Here is a 23132-nt window from a genome sequence, read left to right on the forward strand (position 1 = left end):
AACTTAACTACCTTACTATTAATATGGAGTAATTAGGAGTTTATTGAGGGAAAAGCTGTAGTTAATTGTTAATGGTGAGAAATGCAGCCTAAACTAAAGTGTGACCATATATATATATATATATATATATATATATATATATATATATATATATATATACACAGACACTGTATATGTTGTACAAATATATATCAGGAAAAAATGAAGAATTTACATTTTTCAAAAATACATTTAAAAACATATACCCAATAGCAATGTCCTGGCAACCTTCCAGAACACAATAGAATTGTGTCGGTGAGTTTTGCATGAACAAACAATACTCTTCTTCAGAAAACATTATAATCTTGAGTGCACTGGGTGATTGTGAAGATGTTTTTGTATGTTTTCTTATGTAACAGTCAGAGCATCACTCAAACGACAGCAGCAGAGAAAAGCACAATTCAGTGATTTGATCCGCAGCACATTTCACGTTTCTTATCCAACACACTCAGATCACGGAGCTCTTTCTTTACCAGCTGATGATCTGAATCTGAAGACCTGCAAAATGCACAGAACGAGGGGTCTGAAAGCAGCATATAGCTGGAGTAAATGAGACACAATCTGATCCAGGCGGCAGAAATTCCCACAGGCACTTTTCCTGTGATTAGGAAGCACAGAAATCACGCACCATAAACATTTGTGCTGGTCTGGCAGTGCCGTTGTTGTTTTGCAGACATTCAGACGCGCTGTAGTGAGGAGTGGAAGCCCGGCTGCTCTGCTTCAGCCCGAGTTTTACCTCATGCTTCCTGCTTTACTGCGGTAACACAGTGTACAACTGAACTAAATGATGCACTTATACTCAACTGTCTAGTGTATGAATTTTATAAAGTTATTTTGTCATCCAGCATTGACTGAGTGTATGAAGTGTCCAACATTCCTCACTTCCTTTTTTTTGGTTAATTAAGTGCATCATCCGGGTATTTCACGTGCACTTTTTCTTGTTGGAACACTATTTATACTAAACAATGGAAAAGAATAGTGCATAAGTACACAAATTGGCACAAACCTTATGACTTAATCAAGCCAAGTCAGTTTTAACCCTATAAAGCCAAATTTTTAAGGCCTTTAAATGATCAACATGATTTGCTGATAAACCTGTTGAACACTGATAGTTTAGACTTTTTTAGCAAGTAAAACTCTTTCAGTATAATTGTACAAACGTCCTCCTTCAGCTTGTGCTTCACGTGTCTGTGCTGTGAAATCTTTACTGATTTTTAAGTAAACATAAGAATAACTTTGATATTGTTAGTAACATTTCAACTGGACTGAAGCAACTTGGTTTACATGATTATCCAGACATAATTTATTAGAAAAATCATGAGAATCAAATATGATCATCAGGCTTTTTTTTTATTTGTTCATCTCTCAATCATCATTGTATTGCCTTTCATTATATGTTTTAAAACTATAGAGCATTTAAATATCTTACTAAGACATATTATTGGCAGATATTGATATTTATATGCATTTTATATAAGTAGTTGGTATAATGTTATAAAGATCTCATTAATTTACATTACAAGATAAACTCATCTTACTTTTTGGCCATATAAATATCAGCATCTGCACCAAATTGCATATTTTTGCTCAGTTTGGGCCTCTGAATAAAACGGAGGTGTTTTTTACTCCATGTCTTCACTATATCATAAATATTTTGTCTAAAGGTTCAATAAACTGTTTCAAATTCAATTAAAAAAATAAGACTTTACAGGGTCAACAAGTGCAACAGAATATTGACATGCTTCGCTGTAATAGACTGTAAATGACTGGCATTAATAAGACTATAAATATATGGTATCTTGTTTTAAAGGGGACATCGGATGCCCCTTTCTACAAGATGTAAAATAAGTCTCTAATGTTCCCAGAGTGTGTATGTGAAGTTTCAGCTCAAAATACGCCACAGATCATTTTTTATAGCATGTTAAAATTGCCACTTTTTGGGGGTGAGCAAAAACACATTTATGTGTGTGTCCCTTTAAATGCAAATGAGCTGCTGCTCCCGGCCCCCTTTCAAGAAGTGGGTGGAGCTTCAAGAGCTCATGCTCCAGCATACCGACAACAACAAAACAGGACAATCCCACGCATTGAAAATGTCAGAAACTGTCAGTAGCGGTGTTCAGTTCGAACCGGAGTCAGACAATGATGCCTACAGAACCAGAGAATATATGCTGCATGGAGACAGAACAGGTATAGTTTAGTTTACCACTATATTAGTACAAGCCTGTTGTACTGGACCCCGTTTTACTTTACTGATGAGTTTTATGAAGTTTATTGTACATCACACAAAATATGTTTTCAAATATACAACTCACTAAGGGCGGGGCCTATGCTAATACGGCAGAGTCCGTCAGCAGTCGTGGATGGTCTTATTCAAATAGCTAGCTATCTACGTAGAAACTGGCTGCAAAATGAAACAGCTCCCTGACACAGTTTCAGACTCATGACAGCCCAGAACGAACTGGCTGCGTATTTTCTTTTCAGCGTTTCTCAGTTGGCAGACATGCCAGAAACCTGACTAAATACAAAAAAAGCTAAAAAAGTGAAAATTCCATCCAATGTCCCCTTTGAATGACAAGCCATTCTTTAGTTTCCATATTTCATGACATTGATTCACAGTTATCAGGTCAGCATTGAGAGCTACACTGACACTGAAGAAGCATGAATGATCTTGATCTTTCAGTGCCTCCCATGATGCCTTGCTGAATGGTGGCGTTACACACGTGTGGGTTCGGGATAGACGGGAGGATGAGTTATGGAGAGAAAATGAAGATGCATCATTTATTGGGAAAAGAGATACTAGTTTGTGTCGAGGAGCTGGTGAGCGGACAGTAACACGACTGACCCATTATGACCACTGTTTTCAGATTTATATTATTCATTATGCCACAAAAAAGTGTTAATTACATCATCAAAGTTGCTGACAAATATGTAAAAATGCATCAAGATGACAGTCAAATACTATTAACGCACAAAAATATGACGCTGCAAGATATTACCTATGCACTAATGGTTCTAGAAGAAAAAGAAAAATGCAGCAAGAGTTCTTTTAAGTTTGACTTTAAATGAATAAATGCATATAGATTTTTCTACAAGCTGGAAATGTCACAATAACACATTTTTAAGTTTGTACCCAGTATACCAGGACTGTAAGCCCTTCAGAATTGAATTGAGAATGCTTTCTAAATTGGAAAACAGGATTGCTTTCCATTGGCTGTGGAGGCGGGGACTACAACTCCCATGATTCCATGCTCATTCATGGCATCATCAAGCTACGCCTTTGCTTTGAATAAGCGACCTCTAGCTGCGAAAATTACATATTGTGCACCTTTAAATCAGCTTAATTAGTCAAAATGAATGCTGTAGTTATTTATGTTTTGTTGTGTTTCACAAATAAAGGGGCTGTTGAATTTCTTTGAATTGCAATTGCATGAATTTCTCCTCCTCTCCATCCAAATAATTTTTAATGTGAAGTGACCAATTTCATTCAAATTCACAATGAAAGGAGATGGTTCATAAATTCTGATTTGTCCAAACCTGGTAGCAATATTGTAAACTTTCAGAAATAAAACCATCAAGGATTTGAGAGTTTTCTTTTGACCTAAGATAAAATGCATTTTGAAATATACAGAACATATTTATGTTTTTTAACATCCCTAAAGGGTTGGTGAATTGTGTACTTTGTTTCCTGGCTGGGTTGTAAAAACACAAGACTTTGTGAAGTGCAGGAGATGAGCAGAAGGCCAATCCCAGCACAAGTGACCCAGTGAGCAGCACATCGATTGCTGCCGGCGCTTCAACCATGTTTGAGAGAAACGCTTCTTTGAGAAGTTTGTTGCTATCATGCAGTGAATGTATCGAAGAGACTGTGAGCGGAGAGCAGCCATGAATGTTTTATGGAGGAATAAACAGAGAAACGGTGTGTTCGGTGTCTCATCAGAGCTGCTGTACCATCGACATCTGACTCTACGAGACTGAGACACTGTCCACTGTGTAGCTTTTACACCGTCACCTAACCAGACCTAACACGATAAGATTCCAGCAACAGGCAAGTTTGTCTGTCCACACCAGACGAGTCATATCAATCAAAAATCACAGGCAATCAGAAGAGCGTGTGGGCGGAGTCTCTGCAAGCGCACTGCACTCGCAACCAAATCAATCAAAAATCACAGCCAATCAGAAGAGCGTGTGGGCGGAGTCTCTGCAAACGGACTGCACTCGCAACAAAATCAATCAAAAATCACAGCCAATCAGAAGAGCGTGTGGGCGAGGTCTCTGCAAGCGCACTGCACTCGCAACCAAATCAATCAAAAATCACAGCCAATCAGAATAGCGTGTGGGCGGAGTCTCTCTGCAAGCGTACTGCACTCACAACCAAATCAATCAAAAATCACAGGCAATCAGAAGAGCGTGTGGGCGGAGTCTCTGCAAGCGCACTGCACTCGCAACCAAATCAATCAAAAATCACAGCCAATCAGAAGAGCGTGTGGGCAGAGTCTCTGCAAGCGCACTGCACTCGCAAACAAATCAATCAAAAATCACAGCCAATCAGAAGAGCGTGTGGGCGGAGTCTCTGTAAACGCACTGCACTCGCAACAAAATCAATCAAAAATCACAGCCAATCAGAAGAGCGTGTGGGCGGAGTCTCTGCAAGCGTACTGCACTCACAACCAAATCAATCAAAAATCACAGCCAATCAGAAGAGCGTGTGGGCGGAGTCTCTCTGCACAATCACCTGTCACCCATTGCATATCGCTGTCATGGCTGATTTGGACAAAAATTTTGATTAACATGGAAAAGATGCCCTTTATCTCATGTCATGATGTCGTGTCTGGTTAGGATGTGGTGTTAGACGGCACTCCTTAATACACAAACATGCTGTACAGCTGGAACAATCCATCATCTTTGATCAATCAGATCATGTTAATGCATCGCATCCTCAAAAAAACATACTTTGAGCATATTGACTGTCAGGTGGTGAAATCCATCTCTCAAGATTTCAGAGCAACTACTGTGTCAGTCTGGAGAAAGAGCTTCCATCTGGAGTAAATCAGAAGGCGAGCCAAACCCGGGCTCGCTCATACTGGGAGCGAATCTCGTAATCTCGACACTTTCCTCATCACTAGACCAGATCAGCACAGGAATGAAGTCTGAGTAAATGAAAACTACAAACTGCCCCCTGGAGAACACCAGATCATCTACAATGTCAAAGACATTTACAAAAGTCATACGCAAAGAAGAAGAACGACTGTAATGTAATGATTGTTGCTTTGGACCACCTACTTTACCTCCATTAGTAGATCAGCATCAACATGTGCAATAATAAACACTAACTGTGCAACTACACCAAGAAACTTTCCATTCAGTGCAACTATAAAGGCTTCCTCCAAACACAGAGTTAAAGAAACATTGTGAATCTGCCCTAAAACAGAGACCTACAGCAGTGTTAAAGAGCTTCAGTCCTCCCTGACAGAGATGGAGAAACTATGAGACATCAATAATACACACTTCATAAATCTGACTGAAATAACACGTTCATCACATTTCAGCTGGAGTTTCCCAACAGAGAGTTGTGACCACATGAGAATGTAGACGAGGATTGATGGGACCCGCACTGAACCCCAGAGAAACATGTCATGTCTAGCACAAACTAAACACACCGAGCGCTGAGAACCATCCAGTGGAGCATGATGGGAGCGCCAAGCTCTGGAGATTCATGAGTGCAGGAAATGATGTGCTAATTACAGCTAAACCCTGCGGCGAAATGTGATGCAATGCACTAAAACACTTCCAACCGGACACTGACCTGACACTGGCTGTGGTCAGAACAGTAAACTACTCATTCTATTTCTACAGTACACCAATTTTTTGCATGCATGATGTGCTGCGTGCAGGTCACTTATGCAACAGAGCGCACTGCGTGGGATACAGTACTGTATCCCATAATGCAATCTGCTGGACTTGAGCTTCGGTTTCCAGCGTGCTGCATGAAGTAATATCAACCGTGATGCTCATTATTTGACTGAACTGGGAACAGTGCATTAAAAATGCAAAAGAACCTGCTTATTTGAGAGATGATAACTGGACGCCACTGTCTGAATAAAGCAGCAATGCAACATGATAAGGTCATGTGACACTAATGCAACACATTACTGTTTACAATGAGGGAAACTGTTGCATGCAGTATGCTAGTATTTCATTCAGGACACACAATCAATGGAGAACCTGGAGATTGATTTGAAAATGACAGTTCACATACAATTTAATGGTGCTTGGGAAATAATTATGCCATTGTTAGTAAGGCAATTATGTTTTATGTGTACCTGTAGGGTGTTTGATGAGTGACATGCATGCATTAAACGTGTTAAATTCATCATTGGTTTCATGCTCTAAGTGTCTGAATGCTGTTTATATATGCATTGAATATAAAATAACGCAGTGCAAGTGCATTGAAACAAAGATGCTGTATTTTACAGAGCCTCTGATAAGATAAATTATATTTTAATGCGTTTGCGTTCTCTCACAAAAGTTGTGCATTCGCTGTTGAGTTAATGCAAAGTTTCTCGTATGAATTCAATAGTTTTATGTGAGAACGCAATTTTTTTTGCGAGAGAACGCAAAGTTTCTCGGGGGAGCGCAATAATTTTGTGAAAGAACGCAAATGTTTTATGAGAGAAGGCAAATATTTTGCGAGAGAATGCAAATGTTTTACAAGAGAATGCAAATTTTATTTGAGCGAACGCAAATATTTTGGGAGACGCAATAGTTTTGCGAGAGAACACAAAAGTTATTCAAGCGAACGCAAATATTTTTGGGGGGGAACGCAACAGTTTTGTGAGAGAACGCAAATGTTTTAGGAGAAAATGCAAATGTTATTCGAGCGAACGCAAATATTTTTGGGGGGAACGCAATAGTTTTGCGAGAGAACGCAAATGTTTTATGAGAGAATGCAAATGTTATTAGAGCGAACGCAAATTTTTTGGGGGTGAACGCAATAGTTTTGCGAGAGAACGCAAATGTTTTATGAGAGAATGCAAATGTTATTAGAGCGAACGCAAATTTTTTGGGGGGAACTGCAACAGTTTTGCGAGAGAACGCAAATGTTTTATGAGAGAATGCAAATGTTATTAGAGCGAAACGCAATTTCTTTTGGGGAGAACGCGATAGTTTTGCGAGAGAACGCAAATGTTATTAGAGCAAACACAAATTTTTGGGGGGAAACGCAACCGTTTTGTGAGAAAATGCAAATGTTATTTGAGCAAATGCAAAGTTTCTTGGGGGAACTCAATGATTATCATGAGCAATCACAGAAGTATTTAAATGTAGTTTTTTTTTTTCAATCACAATGTCCCTTTAGGGGCCCAGTAGTATTTCAACATGGAATAGAGACAAAAAAAAATTTATAAAAAAGTCTAATCTCAAAAAAAGAAAAAAGAGTGCTTTCCTGTGAATACCGCAGCTGCTGATAGGAAGCACATGCTGGCTTTTACTGAGCTTTTAACACTTCAGAGAAACTCTACCTGATAATTAAGACTGACATGCAGTTAAAAGTGAAGCTTTCAGATCATAATCTGTTGACCTGTCAGTCATCTGGGCTTTCAGCTCTCAGCGCTCTGCTTGAAGGAACAGAGCAGAGGCAAACATTGTTTGGCTTTCATTCAATCGATGGGTCGTCAGCGTGCTGCGTCTGCCCGCAGGGTTTCCACTAGGATTCAGCCTCCCACCGGTCCAGAGGTTCACAAAGAGCTCCGCGCCGCGCCGTCCCACCGCTGCGTTAATCAAGGCACTCGGCGGTCAGTCTAGCTGTGTTTCATGTTCAACACACACTCTCCGCTGCGCTCGACTCGCACACACGCAGTCATCTGTGGTGGCCGTTAGGGAGGACAAAGTGTGTGTGTGTGTGTGTGTGTGTGTGTGTGTGTGTGTATGAAAACGCCATGAAGGTTCTGAAGTGATATAAGAGATATCTGTAGATTTGAGCAAAATCTGGGTGGTTGCTAGGGCATTGCTTGGTTGCTAGGATGTTCTACTTGTTTACTTCCTGTCTGGTGTGAAAAGAGTCACAAACCAGATCTTCCACTGTAAAAAAAAAAATATATTGCAATTGCTCATCTTTAGTACTTTGAGGCATGAGGTTGTTCAGTCTGAGCTCTAGTAACAGTGATGCTTGACTTCACACACAAAACTAAAAACTACACATTTCTCTTCGGTGTTGAATGTTACAAATGTGTAGAACATTTTAAAGTCTAATCTGAACAAAGCAGCTTTTGTTCAGCAGTGCATGTTTCTTGGTCAAACGCTCCCAGAAGATCCCAGTTTTGATCTCTGTGGAGTGTGAGTGTGAAACATCATCAGTGAGCGTGAGATTGACGAGCATTAATTAATCTCACTGGAGGAAAGTTGTCAGACGTCCATGAGCACTAAGAAGCAAATCCAGAAGAATCTTTCCTGTGTGAGGCCTTTGAGGGGACAAACCACCAGTGAGATCTCTCTCAGTATTAATAGCTCTAGGAAATATAGAAAATAGTTAAAATAAATAAATAAAATTAAAAAAAAGATGTCAAATTTACAGAAAATTAAAAAAGATTACAGAATTTCTCGGAATACACTACTGAACATTGTAATTATTAATAATAAGAATTATTTACAGACCACGAATATGTCAGAGATTCGAATTGTATTATTGTTTATATATTTTTATTTAATTATTATTTTAATTATTTTTTTTTTTTTCCTACAGTGATATTCTTTATATGTAAATAAGTACATTATTTAAAGTTTATTTACCATTTGTATTTATAATTTTTTTTTTTTTTTTAATTAATATTGTTGCCTTAATATTTTATGTGTTTAATTATTTCGGTGGAAATGGTTATTATGGGGAAAAAGTTATGACTTTAATTGTATGAAGCTTTCTGATAAAGTTTATAAATAAATCATTAAAAAAAGAAGAAAATTAATTTTAAAGAGAAATATAATATTTTTTATTTAATCAAAAATACAGTAAAAATAGTGAAATATTATTACAATTCATAATGGCTGTTTTCTATGTGAATATATAATAAACTGTAATTTAATCCTGTGATCAAAGCTGAATTTTCAGCATCATTACTCCTGTCACGATCACTGTCTGTTCCTGTCAGTTCCTGGACTCCACTTCCCATAATCCTCCCTTCCAATCACATGCACCAATCACCAATTGCCACACACACCTGCAGATCATTACCTGGACTATAAAGGACTTACACACACACCACCTCATTGCGAAGTCTTGATTTGCCCCGGTGATCACTTCTGAGCGTTTTCTTGTGGATTGTATTTCTGTTGCCATTGGACTGTTTATTGGACTGTGTTTGTTTGCCGCCTGCCCTGATCCTTGCCTGTTATTTGGACTCTGCTTGTCTGCCGCCTGCCTCGACCATTGCCTGTCCCTGTTTGTGTCTCTGCCTTTGCCCTGTCTACTCTGTAAGTACTTTTAATAAACAAGCTGCAAATGGATCCTCACGCATTCGACCCATCATTACAGAAGACTTCGCCATCAAACGATCCAGCAGCTTCTACGAGCGCTTCCAGCCCCAGCATGGACCCAGCAATACGTCTCGTCCGCCTTCGGCAAGGTAATTCTACACTCGAGGACCACATTCAGAAGTTTCTAGACATTGCCTATTTATCTGACCTGCCTGACTGTGCCCTCATTGACTTCTTTGGCTATGGATTAAACGAACCATTGAAGGACTACTTACTTATTAATGGTCCCCGAGGGTCGTTCGTGGAATTTCTGGACTTTGCTCTGCTTACTGTTGGTTCACTGTTTACTGTGGGTGTCGCGGAGGAACGCGACACCTCGTCCCCCCATGTAATGGCTGCCTCTAAAGAGAGCATTCACAAAATGGCGGCCACAACATCATCACATCATGTCTCCGCTGATCTTCCAGAGCCAAGTCAAGTCTCCGTTGATCTTCTAGAATTACATCACGTCTCTGGATCTGTTTGGGAGCGGAGTGGGTTGCGTTCCAGTGTGGCTGATCCACCGCTGACTTCAGCACGAGCGGCTGGCATTCCTAAGCCTCCGCCGGCCGCTTCGCACTCAAGCCCGCCGGCCGCTACGCCCTCAAGCTCGCCGGTTGCGACGCCCTCAAGCTCGCCGGTTGCGACGCCCTCAAGCTCGCCGGTTGCGACGCCCTCAAGCTCGCCGGTTGCGACGCCCTCAAGCTCGCCGGTTGCGACGCCCTCAAGCTCGCCGGTTGCGACGCCCTCAAGCTCGCCGGTTGCGACGCCCTCAAACTCTCGGGATGCTATGGACAAGATGGCCGCTTTGCCAGTGCCCACGGGCAAGATGGCCGCCCCGCCAGTGTCTGTGAACATAGGGGTCGTCCCAGCCAGTGAGTCCGCTTCAGAGCCCGCTCCAGCCCGGGAGTCCGCTCCAACCCTGCATGCTCTTCCTGTCAGTCCTGTCATGGCCAAGAGGGCTATCTTCACCTTCTACGTGTTGGTGGTCCTGCGTGCCTGGAGGTCGCACTCAAGCTCTTTCGACCCTGGACCAGTCTGTCAGCCCGCTGCCGTCCCAGAGCAGTCTGCTCTTCCTGATTCACCCGCGAAGGCCGTCACCGAGCAGCCCGCTCTCCCTGATATGGTCACGGAGCCCCCTTGGTCTGCCCTGCCGGCGCCACCCAAGCTTTCTGCCCTACCGGCGTCACTTGAGCTCCTTACCCACGAAACCGCCACGGCCTCCGTTGAATTCCCCAAGAACTTTTTGGGGGGGGGCCATATACCTGAGGGTGGGGAGCTTGTGGGTGGGGACCCTGCACGGCCGCGATCATCAGCGGCCTCCGAATTGCTTGAGCTTGCGGGTGGGGACCTTACACGCCCACGGTCTTCAACCGCCTGTGAACTGCTGTGGCCGGCTACGGACCCTGACCTGCCGTGGGCGCCTAAGCCACCTGACCCGCCGTGGTTGCCCAAGCCACCTGACCCGCCGTGGGTGCCCAAGCCACCTGACCCGCCGTGGTTGCCCAAGCCACCTGACCCGCCGTGGTTGCCCAAGCCACCTGACCCGCCGTGGGTGCCCAAGCCACCTGACCCGCCGTGGTTGCCTAAGCCACCTGACCCGCCGTGGCTGCCCGTGGCACCTGACCCGCCGTGGCTGCCCGTGGCACCTGACCCGCCGTGGCTGCCCGTGGCACCTGACCCGCCGTGGCTGCCCGTGGCACCTGACCCGCCGTGGCTGCCCGTGGCACCTGACCCGCCGTGGCTGCCCGTGGCACCTGACCCGCCGTGGCTGCCCGTGGCACCTGACCCGCCGTGGCTGCCCGTGGCACCTGACCCGCCGTGGCTGCCCGTGGCACCTGACCCGCCGTGGCTGCCCGTGGCACCTGACCCGCCGTGGCTGCCCGTGGCACCTGACCCGCCGTGGCTGCCCGTGGCACCTGACCCGCCGTGGCTGCCCGTGGCACCTGACCCGCCGTGGCTGCCCGTGGCACCTGACCCGCCGTGGCTGCCCGTGGCACCTGACCCGCCGTGGCTGCCCGTGGCACCTGACCCGCCGTGGCTGCCCGTGGCACCTGACCCGCCGTGGCTGCCCGTGGCACCTGACCCGCCGTGGCTGCCCGTGGCACCTGACCCCCCGTGGCTGCCCGTGGCACCTGACCCCCCGTGGCTGCCCGAGTTCCTGGACCTGCATTGGAGACCCCGTTCCCGTCTGCCAACAGGTCTCCAATGTACCCACCCCCCCTCCCTATCTGTGCCATTTACGCCGCGAGGACGCGCCTTCCGGAAGGGGGGCGTTATGTCACGATCACTGTCTGTTCCTGTCAGTTCCTGGACTCCACTTCCCATAATCCTCCCTTCCAATCACATGCACCAATCACCAATTGCCACACACACCTGCAGATCATTACCTGGACTATAAAGGACTTACACACACACCACCTCATTGCGAAGTCTTGATTTGCCCCGGTGATCACTTCTGAGCGTTTTCTTGTGGATTGTATTTCTGTTGCCATTGGACTGTTTATTGGACTGTGTTTGTTTGCCGCCTGCCCTGATCCTTGCCTGTTATTTGGACTCTGCTTGTCTGCCGCCTGCCTCGACCATTGCCTGTCCCTGTTTGTGTCTCTGCCTTTGCCCTGTCTACTCTGTAAGTACTTTTAATAAACAAGCTGCAAATGGATCCTCACGCATTCGACCCATCATTACAACTCCAGTCTTCAGTGTCACATGATCCTTCAGAAATCATTCTAATATGATGATTCGATGCTCAAGAAACATTTATAATTATCTATGTTGAAAACTTTATTTATTTATTTATTTCAGGATTCTTTGATGAAGAGAAAGTTTAAAAGAACAGCATTTTTTTTAAACAGAAAGCTTTTGTAACATTATAAATGTCTTTACTCTCACTTTAGATTAATTTGATCAATTGACTGCTGAATAAATGTATTCATTTCTTTTCTTTTTTTTTTAAATCTTACTGACTCCAAAATGTAGTATGGTAGTACACTGTATATTTACAATATTTTTAGTTTTTTAGTTATAAATGTATTTTAAGCAGAGAAAACATATACATTTGACAACATTTTACAACTCTTCTCCTTTGCATTACTAACTGACTCATCTGTGTCTTTGAATCATGAGTGTGAATCTCTGAATTTTCATTGCAAACGGCTTTAGTTTGATTTCCGCAGGAGCGAGCTTCTATATTTAATATGGAAACTGCGTGCTGAAGGAAACAATCCAGCCATGTTAATAATCTGCACCAATCCTCAATGGTGTTTACAAAAATGCAGACCTCCCATAATCCATCGCTGTCCACCTCACTCCGTTTGGGTCAAACAATGTCCACCGTGGTGCCTGATCACTCGCCCTTGCTATTTTTGTTCCTGTACTTTCAAGATACAATTGTTTTCCTTTTGCACATTTTTTTTCTCAAGAGCACTTTTTTTCAGGGCTTTGCTGATGCATAACAGCTTCCCGTTATTCTTCGGCTCTCCCCTCGACCCGGGTCGGCTCCAGTATTCCAGACTCGGCTCTCGGCCAGACAGTGACATCAATGAAGCCCGAAGCTCCGCCCACTCCAGCACAACTCACTTCCACTCCTCTGTGTGTGTGAGTGTGTGTGTGTGCGCGTGTGTGTGTTTGGTGGCTTCCTCCAATGTATTAAAGGTATCATTCACATAAAAAATAACAATGATGAAACACATCTGCCTGGAAGAAGAGGCTCTTGTGAAAAAGATGTGCACTTTAGCATGAGTACTTGTTACAGAAATAATATGCTTTAAAATAATACACTTAAGTGCGAAATGAATGTAACGTTTTCAGACACTTTAGTGCATGTTCTATAGTTTAAATGCATATCAAATGAGATGAATTTAAGAGTGCTTTTTTTAACACTTAAGTAGTACATTTTATATTTTAATATCATAATTCTATTGTCTTTGAAATATGGTTAAAGTGCTGAATGTAATGACAAGCATTTATGGTAAACTGAAATATACTTTAATGTCATTTCTATTAAATCTTGTATTTAAATCTATTTTTAATTACACATTTGTAATGACAAAGTTGCATTTAGTACATTTTGAATATATTAACTTTAAATGTAATATTGAATAACACACTATAGTTAAAATTATAATCAAGTGCTTTACATGTGCTTTAGTATGTTAGTCAACACATCAAAATAAGTGCACTATGATTATGATAACAATGATTTCAAATGTACTTTAAAGTAAAAACTTAATTTGGCATTATTATAAAGTGCACTTTTTAAAAAAGGTGTACTTCAGTGTGTTAAGAAACAGTCATGAAAGTGTACTTAAGTGGCCTTTTAAATCTTTAATATATTAACTGCAAGTACAGTTTTTTTTTTTTTTAAATATTATTTGAAGATTTGAAGTACACTGCAAGTACACATTCAGTAAGTGCACTTCTATTTGAGCTCTTGCTGGTTTGTAGATCTGCTCCATTATCAGTTATGCAGTGTGTTTGAACAAAGAAGTTTCTTTCATATAACCATCTGCTTTCATCACCAAAGCTACTCTCTGTGCTCTCTGGACCGGCTGATATCTTCTACAGTTTCACAAAATTCCTCAAGAGAATTAAAACTGGACACAAATGAGTTGTGTCTCGAATGAACATCACAGAATAGAAAAGATGTTTATTTTTTCCTCCAAAACATGTGACAACTCAACTTTTTGAATTCAACTCCAGAACTCTGGAAGTTAAAGGGGACATATCATGAAAATCTGACTTTTTCCATGTTTAAGTGCTATAATCGGGTGCCTGGTCCATCTACCAATACAGAAAACGTGAAAAAGGACAACCCAGTAACTTTGTTTTGGTAAGCCTTTCTCTGCAAGCATGTGAAAAAACGAGCCGCTCAGATTTCACTCCCCTTGTGACGTAGGAAGAGGCATCTTATTATAATATTACCGCCCCTTAATCTGCACGTTTCCACCCACGGCGCCGCCATTTTGTTTTCGCAAGTGACAACGGTGTACCAGTTCTAACGCAAAACAAAAGTTGGAGCAAAGCATGATAACTGTTCTGTCATTGGCTGCACAGACGAGCACTGAACACTATTTAGAGTCTCGTTAGCTTGGATAGCCTGCAAGTTGACCCTGGCAAGCTCGATTGCTAAAAAAGGAGCGTTTCCGTCCGAGCGATATTTTGGAAAAAACTATTCAACCATTCACAGCATTCGATAGCAATCATAAACGTTAGCCTGGTGTATATGGCTCTGTTTGGCAAAAATGTATAGTGGGCGCCCATACAGGTTTTGCACAAAAGATTAACATGACGGCACATGCTAGTGGATGAGTTGAATCAACTCCACAGCAACTACATAAATTTATCCACTAACCATTCAGAAACGTCTAAAAGTTGTAACTTCTTCCTGAGTCTCTCCATCAGTGTCGACTCCGGTTTGAACAATGTAAGGCTGAACACCGCCTACTGACAATCCTCATTTTGGCTGCGTGAGATTCTCCAGCTTTGTTGTCGTTGAGCGACCGAAGCGCGAGCTGTTAAAGCTCCACCCTCTTCTGGAAAGGGGGCCGGGAGCAGCAGCTCATTTGCATTTAAAGGGACACACACAAAAACAGCGTGTTTTTGCTCACACCCAAATAGGGGCAAATTTGACAAGCTATAATAAATGATCTGTGGGGTATTTTGAGCTGAAACTTCACAGACACATTCTGGGGACACCAGAGACTTATATTACATCTTGTGAAAGGGGCATAATAGGTCCCCTTTAAAGGACAGGATGTTTCCACAGCATTGTGTTGAAATAATTATTATGCATTTACTCGTACATCAAAGATGAAGAAACAAGTGTGTCTCGACTGTGTATCATCCTAAAATCCCTCTCATCATCCTCACGCTGTGAAGGCATTTACTCTCCAGCTGTCAGATGCTGATAATTAATCATCCAACATCGACGTGATGAGTGTAGCTAAAGAGCAAACAGACACAAAAAAAGATGATGCTGACACACAAAACCCTCTTGCTTTGAGTGTTGCATCATGGGAGATGCTTACTAATGGTCTGCATTGGTCTTTCTCAACCCCACGTGGAGTGTATTAGTGATGTTCTTGCTCAAACGAGATGTCCCAAATGTTCATCATGGGAAATCGGGTCATCTGCTAGTCATTGTGCTCGGCTTCCAGCAAACTGTTATTTTAGCTTTTGGTTCTTTTTTGTTAGTGAGAGATTCATTATGACTTTACAATCTGCTGTGTTCTAACAAAGGCCTAATTGTGTTTTTGATCACTGACAAGCCAGCATCACCAGATAACCTACACCCTAAAAAATGCTGGGTTGTTTCAACCCAAATTTGGGTCAGCTATGGACAAACCCAATGGTTGGGATAAATAAAAAACAAAATTTTACCCAAATTTGGGTTTGAAACAACGCAGCATGTTTTAGAGCGTAGTATTGCTTGTAAACAGCACGACTACACTTGTGAAATAGAAGTGCGCTTAATTGTATTAAAGTGCACTTGTAGTGTACTTCAAATCCTACAAGTCACTCTAAAAATGCTGGGTTAAAAATAACCCAAGTTGGCTTAAAATGTACAAACACAGCAACTGGGTTGTTTTAACCCAGCGGTTGGGTTAAATGTGGCTTAAATACAGTAGTTGAGTTAAATAAAACTACCCAGCAGGTTAGGCAAACATTTAACCCAACTGCAGGGTTAATACACAACCCAAACGCTGGGTTTGTCCATTTTCAACCCAACTTGAGTTGTCTTTAACCCAGCGTTTTTTAATGTATTTAAAAAACTGTACTTGCAGATAATATAATATGAAGGAAATAAAAGGCCACTTAAGTGCACTTAAAAAGAGTTTCTCAACACACTTTTAAAATGTCCATTGTCATTTTTTTTAATAATCTTTTAAAGAAGTGCATGTATTTTGATGTTTTGACTAACATACTACACGTAAAGCAACGTAAACTGAAATATTACATTTAAAGTTAATATGTTTTAAAAGTACCAAATTGCAACTTCATCATTACAAATGTGTAATTAAAAATGCATTACGATGTACTTAAGTCCTACTTAAGTAGGTCAAAAACACTCTGAAGTTCAGCTAATTGCATATAATTTAAACTATAGTACATTTTCAGTACACAATGAAGTATATTATTTCTGTATTAAGTACTCTTTTTAAAAGTCTGAACCAGCGCAGCACTGAACCACTTCATGCTGGTCTGAGCTAGTCTGTCTAGCAGCTGGTTTGTACTGGATCCATGAAACACACAGTGATCCCAAAGCCAACTCACTTTTGAGGACAGCAGGCTGAGGATGTGGACTTCTGCCCCGTCCTGGGTGGTAAAGTCCGTCCAGCATCCCTGATGCATTTTCTGCAGGTCGATCCAATCATTGCTGTTTCCTTGAACATTCTCCAGCTCACAGATCGCACTGGAGTCTAAAGAGAATAAAAGAGTTATTGAAATTATCTGCAGCCCTGGGGAAAAATATCCTGCCAGCAGCTCATAAATCATCTCCAGAATAAACCACGTCCTTCCTCTGGAGGACACGGGTCAGGAGCCATCAGAGCTAAGGCATGCTAAAAAATATTTAGACCTAAATTAATTTGAAATGCATATGAAATTTCCCTCCATTTGGATTGGACAGTTTTAACATAAACACGATGCATAAACAACATGTGATGCACATTCATCAGTCATGCATAAATGAAACAGGTCAGATTTCTGTAATAGCACTAATAATCTGAATGTGTTTTAAACACACAACAATCAGTTTGACATATTTAATATCAAATCCAATTTCTTTCAGGCTCAACTGAATATTGCTCATTCAACAGCTAGCCATATTTTAACCATGTTCATACTTTTTAACTGAATAAGGGTCATTGTTTTCACAGTGAACAGAAGCCATTTGAAAATGCATTTTGAATATATGATCATTTAACTATTTTTTTTTTTTTTAGTTCAGAAATATTACACATTTCACTTATGTATGACTGACAAATATGCATCACATTAAGTTTATGTAATCCAAATGCATGAAAATGTTATGTGCAATTCAAATGCTTAAGTCTTATATTTAGGCCACGACTGCAAACGTGACCTAGAGACACTAAAAACTTTTTTCACCATGATGACTTCATTTGACAGAAAACGTGAGGAATTTGATGATTTTTATTCTGACTCCAGTAAATGATTCCTGTACTCTGTTGGAAATGTGTAACGAACTGAGATAAATGTGCCAAATCAATTTCAACTGTTTTCAAAAGATCTACAGGTAAAACGATGAATCACACATGCAGCATTGCTAAAGAAAACATCACTCAACTCGACAAATCATCGTGTGAAAGAATGATCCAGCATTAGCAAAAGTCAAATGGAAATCTACACAAAGGCTTTAAGGGCTAAATGAACAACTTATATGCACAAAATTAATCTAAAAGAAGCAAAATAATGTAATTATAGGGAGAATGAAGCTTAATGATATGAATCTGAACAAGCAGTAGTTATGAATAAAGGATCAACTGTTTTCAACATTGATAATAATCAGAAATGTTTCTTGAGCAGCAAATCATCATATAAGAATGATTTCTGAAGGATCATGTGACACTGAAGACTGGAGTAATGATGCTGAAAATTCAGCTTTGATCACAGGAATAAATTACACTTGTATTTTTGATCAAATAAACGCAGCCTTAGTGAGCAGAAGAGACTCTTTCAGAAATACTAGTGTATATGTGTCTTTAGTGACTCAGGTAAACACAACACTGCACACACTCTCTGCTCTTTTACAAAGGACAGAGTGGGAGGAAATACAGGAAGCTACAACAACTGTAAGGACAACAGGAAGTGCCATGTTTAGACGTCAAGCTGATGGTGACGGCAATCCAGGCTTTGTCTTTGTATTAGTAAGTCGGGCTTATCAAGGATGTAAGCACAGTTTGAATGGGGAAACACTGTAAATACACGGCATATTCTTAATGAGTATCTTTGTATTGTTTTCCAGCAAAAATATCTAAATATCTAAAAAAAAAAAGGTGCATTAACCTGCTAAACTGCATATGATGGCACTTGAAATCATGAAATCAAAATTGACAATTCTTATTTTTTATGGAATGTTGCATATCTGTGCACATCATTATTGTTTTAAATTCATGTTCCTCGTAATCTTGAATCAGAAAACTTCAACTCCCTCTCTCAGCGACATCTCTTCTCTAAAGATGAGGGCGGGGCAACCTGTCACTCACATGAGATCCACCAATAGCAAACCACAACCATCAGCTCCCCACGAATAAAATCAAGCCCTGCCCTACATTTGTTCTTGTTTGAGAAGCCATTTCACTAGGATATACGCCATAATAGGGAAGAAAAGACTATCGCAACTCTGTTTTTACTTTAAACGAAAAAAAAAACTGCCAATCCAACAATATACACTGTACAATTTTTGCATTGACTCAGTTAAGTTGTATTTACATAGAATATTAAGTATGTTCAACTCGACAAATTTAATGTTGTTTGAACTTATAAAGTTTAGTTGGATTAACTAAAACTTAATGTTGGTGAACTTACTTTTTTAAGTTTTCAGTACAAATGTTCACTGTAAATTATGTTTTTTGTTCAGTCAACTTAACTTTTTGAGGTACCAATTTTACTGACTTATTTAAGTTTTAATTACTTAGAATATTAAGTATTTCAGCTTGACAAATTTAGGTAATTGTGTTTATAAAGTTTAGTTGGAATAACTATGAAAGTAAGGTGAACTTATTTTTTTAAGTTTATGTTAAAATTCTAAGTAAATACAACTTAACTGAGTAAATGTAAAAAGATAACTCAAAAAGTTAAGTTAAAGAAACAACTTTTTTTTTAAACTGTGCAATAGATTGATAGATTTAAACATTTTAAAACCAATATGGACTGACCACCATTCTGAATATAGCCTCAAACACTCTCAATTTTGGTCTTTCCATCTTACTACCATCATCCAGTCATTGAATGGCTTCATATAAAACCACACAAAACTGTTAACAAAACACACACCAGCGTTTCTCTTCGTACATCTTCATTACACTGTTTTGATGGGCCGTCAGACAGACTGACATTCATAATGAATGACCTTACGTATATCAGTCGGACTCGTGGGACGTAACTGGTGGCGGCGCTGACCCGGAAATGCCAGAGCTTTCACTAAGCGGTTCTGTGTTAAATGAGCTATAAGCCATGGCTTTATCTAGTTTCATCAGAAGCGGCGATGGCTCTTTCCCATGCAATGAAATGTTTAAGGCTGTTTAAGACATCCAATCGGGCCTGTTTCTCTGAGCCCAGACACAAATAATGCCCTGCCATCCATCACACCACCTCGTTTGTTATGTTCTCTGCCCTCGTGCGTGTGTGAGAGAGGCTTCATCTTACATTCTGACCCTCAGGCCTTCGTCTGAAGCAACACACACACATACACACACACACACACATACACAAACTCGGCTGAATATCAGAGCGGCTCACAGAGGAATTGCTTAATACTGGAAAACACACACGCACAGCAGTAGGGCACCAACAGATGAGTTTCATTTCTAGCATTATGAGCCGAGAGAAGGTCACGCAGTGCTGTGGGTTTCCAGCGAAGGCTTCAAATTTTGGGAAAATGCATCAAATCAATCAAAGTAACTGTCCTGAAGCTTGTCCAGACATCACATGATCACACTCATAATACCATAGAAGCATTTATTTCCTCAAGTCAGGTATGGATGTTAACTCTTTCCCCGCCACCATCAGAATTTCCATAAAACTTTCATGAATATTTTGTCGTGTGAATATGTAAACAGTCAATATATCAATAGAAAGTACAGAGTCTCTGCTTTTAAACTAAAATTATTAAAGCTTAGTTCGTTCTGTTTTATAAACACTTAAATGTGGGTAAACATTTCACACAAAAAAGCTGAGAAAATCCCATTTCTGTGGAAGACTTCATCCGGATGGGATTCAGAACGATCAGAACACAGATGGAGTAGATTGAGTCCATCAACACCCCTGAAGCTTCACAGTCGTGTATGTCTTCATAGGTTCGACATTTCATTCAGTAACTTTAGGCAGTTTTGATTTATATGCTGTTGAATGTCTGACGATCATGTTAGCTCCTTCTGGGCTGCGTTTAACTCCACTTTTAGACATAAAGAATTTTCCTAAGCACTTCCCCGCCACCATTTTGAAGTGTGTTCAACTTCGTCAATTAATTAATTTATTAATATTATCTCATAATTTGGCAGCAGGTATATTAGGCTGCTGTCACTTTAAGACCTGATGCACGGATCCAATATACTGTGACACGTGCGTTTTCTTTCTCAACTGTTTACGTTCACTTTAAACATAACTGACTGTGTTTACATGAATACTCGCCAAGATCAGCATTTTGACATTATTTTATGTGTATTTGACTGTTTAAGCGCAAAAAGCAGCAAAAAATAACTCAATTTAGTACTGAGAGACGGCTTTATGTGTTCTCGCTTTGGGTGTGAGAACAAAATCTGTGGTAATGAGTAAAATTATGCGCAATCCCACGCCGAAATTCAAGCCCTGTAACATCGACAATATTCATCCGGAGCAAATGAAACGAAGCAGGTTTGTGTGTCCACTCGAAGCAAGAAAGCATAGCTGGTATTGTGTAACTATTCTGTGGAAAATGAGTATTGGAAGCATTTAAGATATTTCAGTATTGATATGTATCGAAAAATCGATATTTTTGACAACACTACATTGCACTTAGTTTACTATTTCAGATGCCTTTTAAAAGACTACAATTGAAAAATGTATACATTATATATAAAATTCAACCCACAACCCACATTTGGGGGGTGTTAATGTCATAAGTTAATGCCTGGTCATAAATGATGGAAAATCTGAATGGTGGGGAAAGAGTTAAGAGTTGCTCAAGCCTATGTGTCAGCTTCTTCTCACATAATCATTCCTTGTTTTTAAGGTCAAAAAACAGCAGACAGCAAAAGTATTGAGTCAGTCCAAGAGCAATTCAGATAACGATGATGTTTTTAAGAAAGCATGTTGATCTGGCGTCCTGGAAACGCTCACTTCCGGCTCTGAGTCTCGTCAGAGGTCAAAGGCGCCAGAATCCTCTTCAACCAGCAGCCGGTTTCCTTCATATGAATAACTCCTTTACCGGTTAACCGGACAAATGTTTCCTGTCAAGAACATAATACGAGATTGGGAGGATTGTCTGTGGAACGACACTGACGTGGATCAAGTTGAGTTCAGATAAGGTTAGGGAGGGTCTGAAGGTAAAACTCATAAAACCTTCTGCAGTTTGTGTGGAAAACACCTCCACTTACATTTCCGCTACAGAAATAGATTTCAGGAAGCACATATTTTACTCTCTTGATTGGTTTCCTCAGCAGATACAAGCAGAACATGTTGTGTTTTCAGTTTAAACACTCGGGCAATAAACAGGTCTCGTCGTTTGTTCTGAAAACTAACACATTTTAAGCAGATCTGGAGCATCTCTTGTTCATTTGTCAGTGAATTAGACAGTTTAAAAGGAACTAGTTATGATTATGTTGCTCTTTCTTCTGAACAATGTTATTTTAGTGTTATTAGTGCACTATTATATTTTTTTTAAGATGTTTAATCATGAAAATCTTAAACTTAATGAAAAAGTATTTGTAAATATGTGTGTGTGTACATACACACACATACATACAAATTATATATATATATATACATATACACACACACACATATATATATATATATATATATATATATATATATATATATATACATACATACAAACTTCTATGTTAAATATGATTAATAATAATGATTATTCAATTTGACAGGACTATTTAATTTTAAAGTTTTAGTAAATTTGTTTGTCCTTTTTATTAGTTTTTTAAATGTGTGTATATATAGTGTATATAAGTTTTAGTTTTAGCTTATTTTATTTGATTTATTTTGGTACTTAAATTATTCTCAAATTAAACTTTTATTTAGTATTTAAGTAATAAATTTTTTTATGGTTGTAGTTTAATTGTTTTTGTTTGTTTGTTTTATTTATTTTAGTACTTAAAATATATGAAAATGAGAAATGCTGCCTTGGCAACAAGAAGAAATAAAAAAGTAATATTTTGGGGGGATTTTATTTTATTTCAAGTCATGAAAATGTTTTTTTATGATTTTAGTTTAATCTTTTTACTTTTTACATCAAATGAAAACAAGAAATGCTGCTTTGGCAACAAGATGAAAAAGTACGTTTACGGGGTTTTTTATATTGTATTTTATTTCAGTCAATGTTTATTTTATTTTAAGCAATGCATTTCTTTATGGTTTTATTTTTCGTTTTTTATTATTTATTTTTTTTAGTACTTAATCTAAACGAAAATGAGAAATGCTGCTTTGGCAACAAGATGATTTTTTTAAAAAAAAATTAAAAAAAAGTTACATTTGAGATGTATTTTAGTTTTAGTGTTTCAGCTGTAGTTGACTATCCTTGCTTCTGAAGCGGTCAGACGGCAGGGGGAGGCGACAGGAGGCTGATGAAAGTGTTTTTTGCAGGCAAAGACGGAAGAGAAACGGTGAGGTGTGGACGGGGGGAGAGACAG

At 40.0% G+C, this 23132-nt stretch overlaps 2 protein-coding genes across 40 annotated transcripts in view; both read right to left on the minus strand.

Annotated features, from left to right (window-relative positions):
- Window positions 1–23132, minus strand: part of eng (endoglin) — a 52565-nt gene that overhangs the window by 17477 nt on the left and 11956 nt on the right. Inside the window, exon 3 of the mRNA XM_051894219.1 lies at window positions 16693–16964. Coding sequence (XP_051750179.1) covers window positions 16693–16964 — 272 coding nt within the window. The remainder of the gene's footprint in view (window positions 1–16692; window positions 16965–23132) is intronic.
- LOC127512028 (uncharacterized) lies at window positions 8629–16653 on the minus strand. 39 transcript variants are annotated; one of them, XM_051892560.1, is made up of 4 exons: window positions 11679–16653; window positions 11382–11624; window positions 11085–11111; window positions 8629–11030 (listed from the first exon to the last, which is right to left on the minus strand). In XM_051892560.1, exons 1-4 carry the CDS (start codon window positions 11869–11871, stop codon window positions 10585–10587), a joined length of 909 nt encoding a protein of 302 aa, XP_051748520.1. In that variant the 5' UTR covers window positions 11872–16653; the 3' UTR covers window positions 8629–10584. The 39 variants fall into 39 exon arrangements, 38 of the variants coding, with proteins under 38 accessions (XP_051748520.1, XP_051748516.1, XP_051748512.1 ...); XM_051892556.1 differs by having other exon boundaries at window positions 11355–11624; XM_051892552.1 differs by having other exon boundaries at window positions 11328–11624.

This window comes from Ctenopharyngodon idella, chromosome 5 (genome assembly GCF_019924925.1).
Source record: "Ctenopharyngodon idella isolate HZGC_01 chromosome 5, HZGC01, whole genome shotgun sequence".
In the NCBI taxonomy this organism is placed as follows: domain Eukaryota; kingdom Metazoa; phylum Chordata; class Actinopteri; order Cypriniformes; family Xenocyprididae; genus Ctenopharyngodon; species Ctenopharyngodon idella.

Excerpts from the sequence above, each read along its gene's own strand:
- LOC127512028 (XM_051892525.1), bottom strand. The coding sequence starts at position 11,871 with ATGGGAAGTGGAGTCCAGGAACTGACAGGAACAGACAGTGATCGTGAC. Across the intron at positions 11,625-11,678 it reads GGGCAGCCACGGGGGGTCAG|GTGCCACGGGCAGCCACGGC; the intron begins GTGCCACGGGCA and ends ACGGCGGGTCAG. Across the intron at positions 11,112-11,165 it reads GGGCAGCCACGGCGGGTCAG|GTGGCTTGGGCACCCACGGC; the intron begins GTGCCACGGGCA and ends ACGGCGGGTCAG.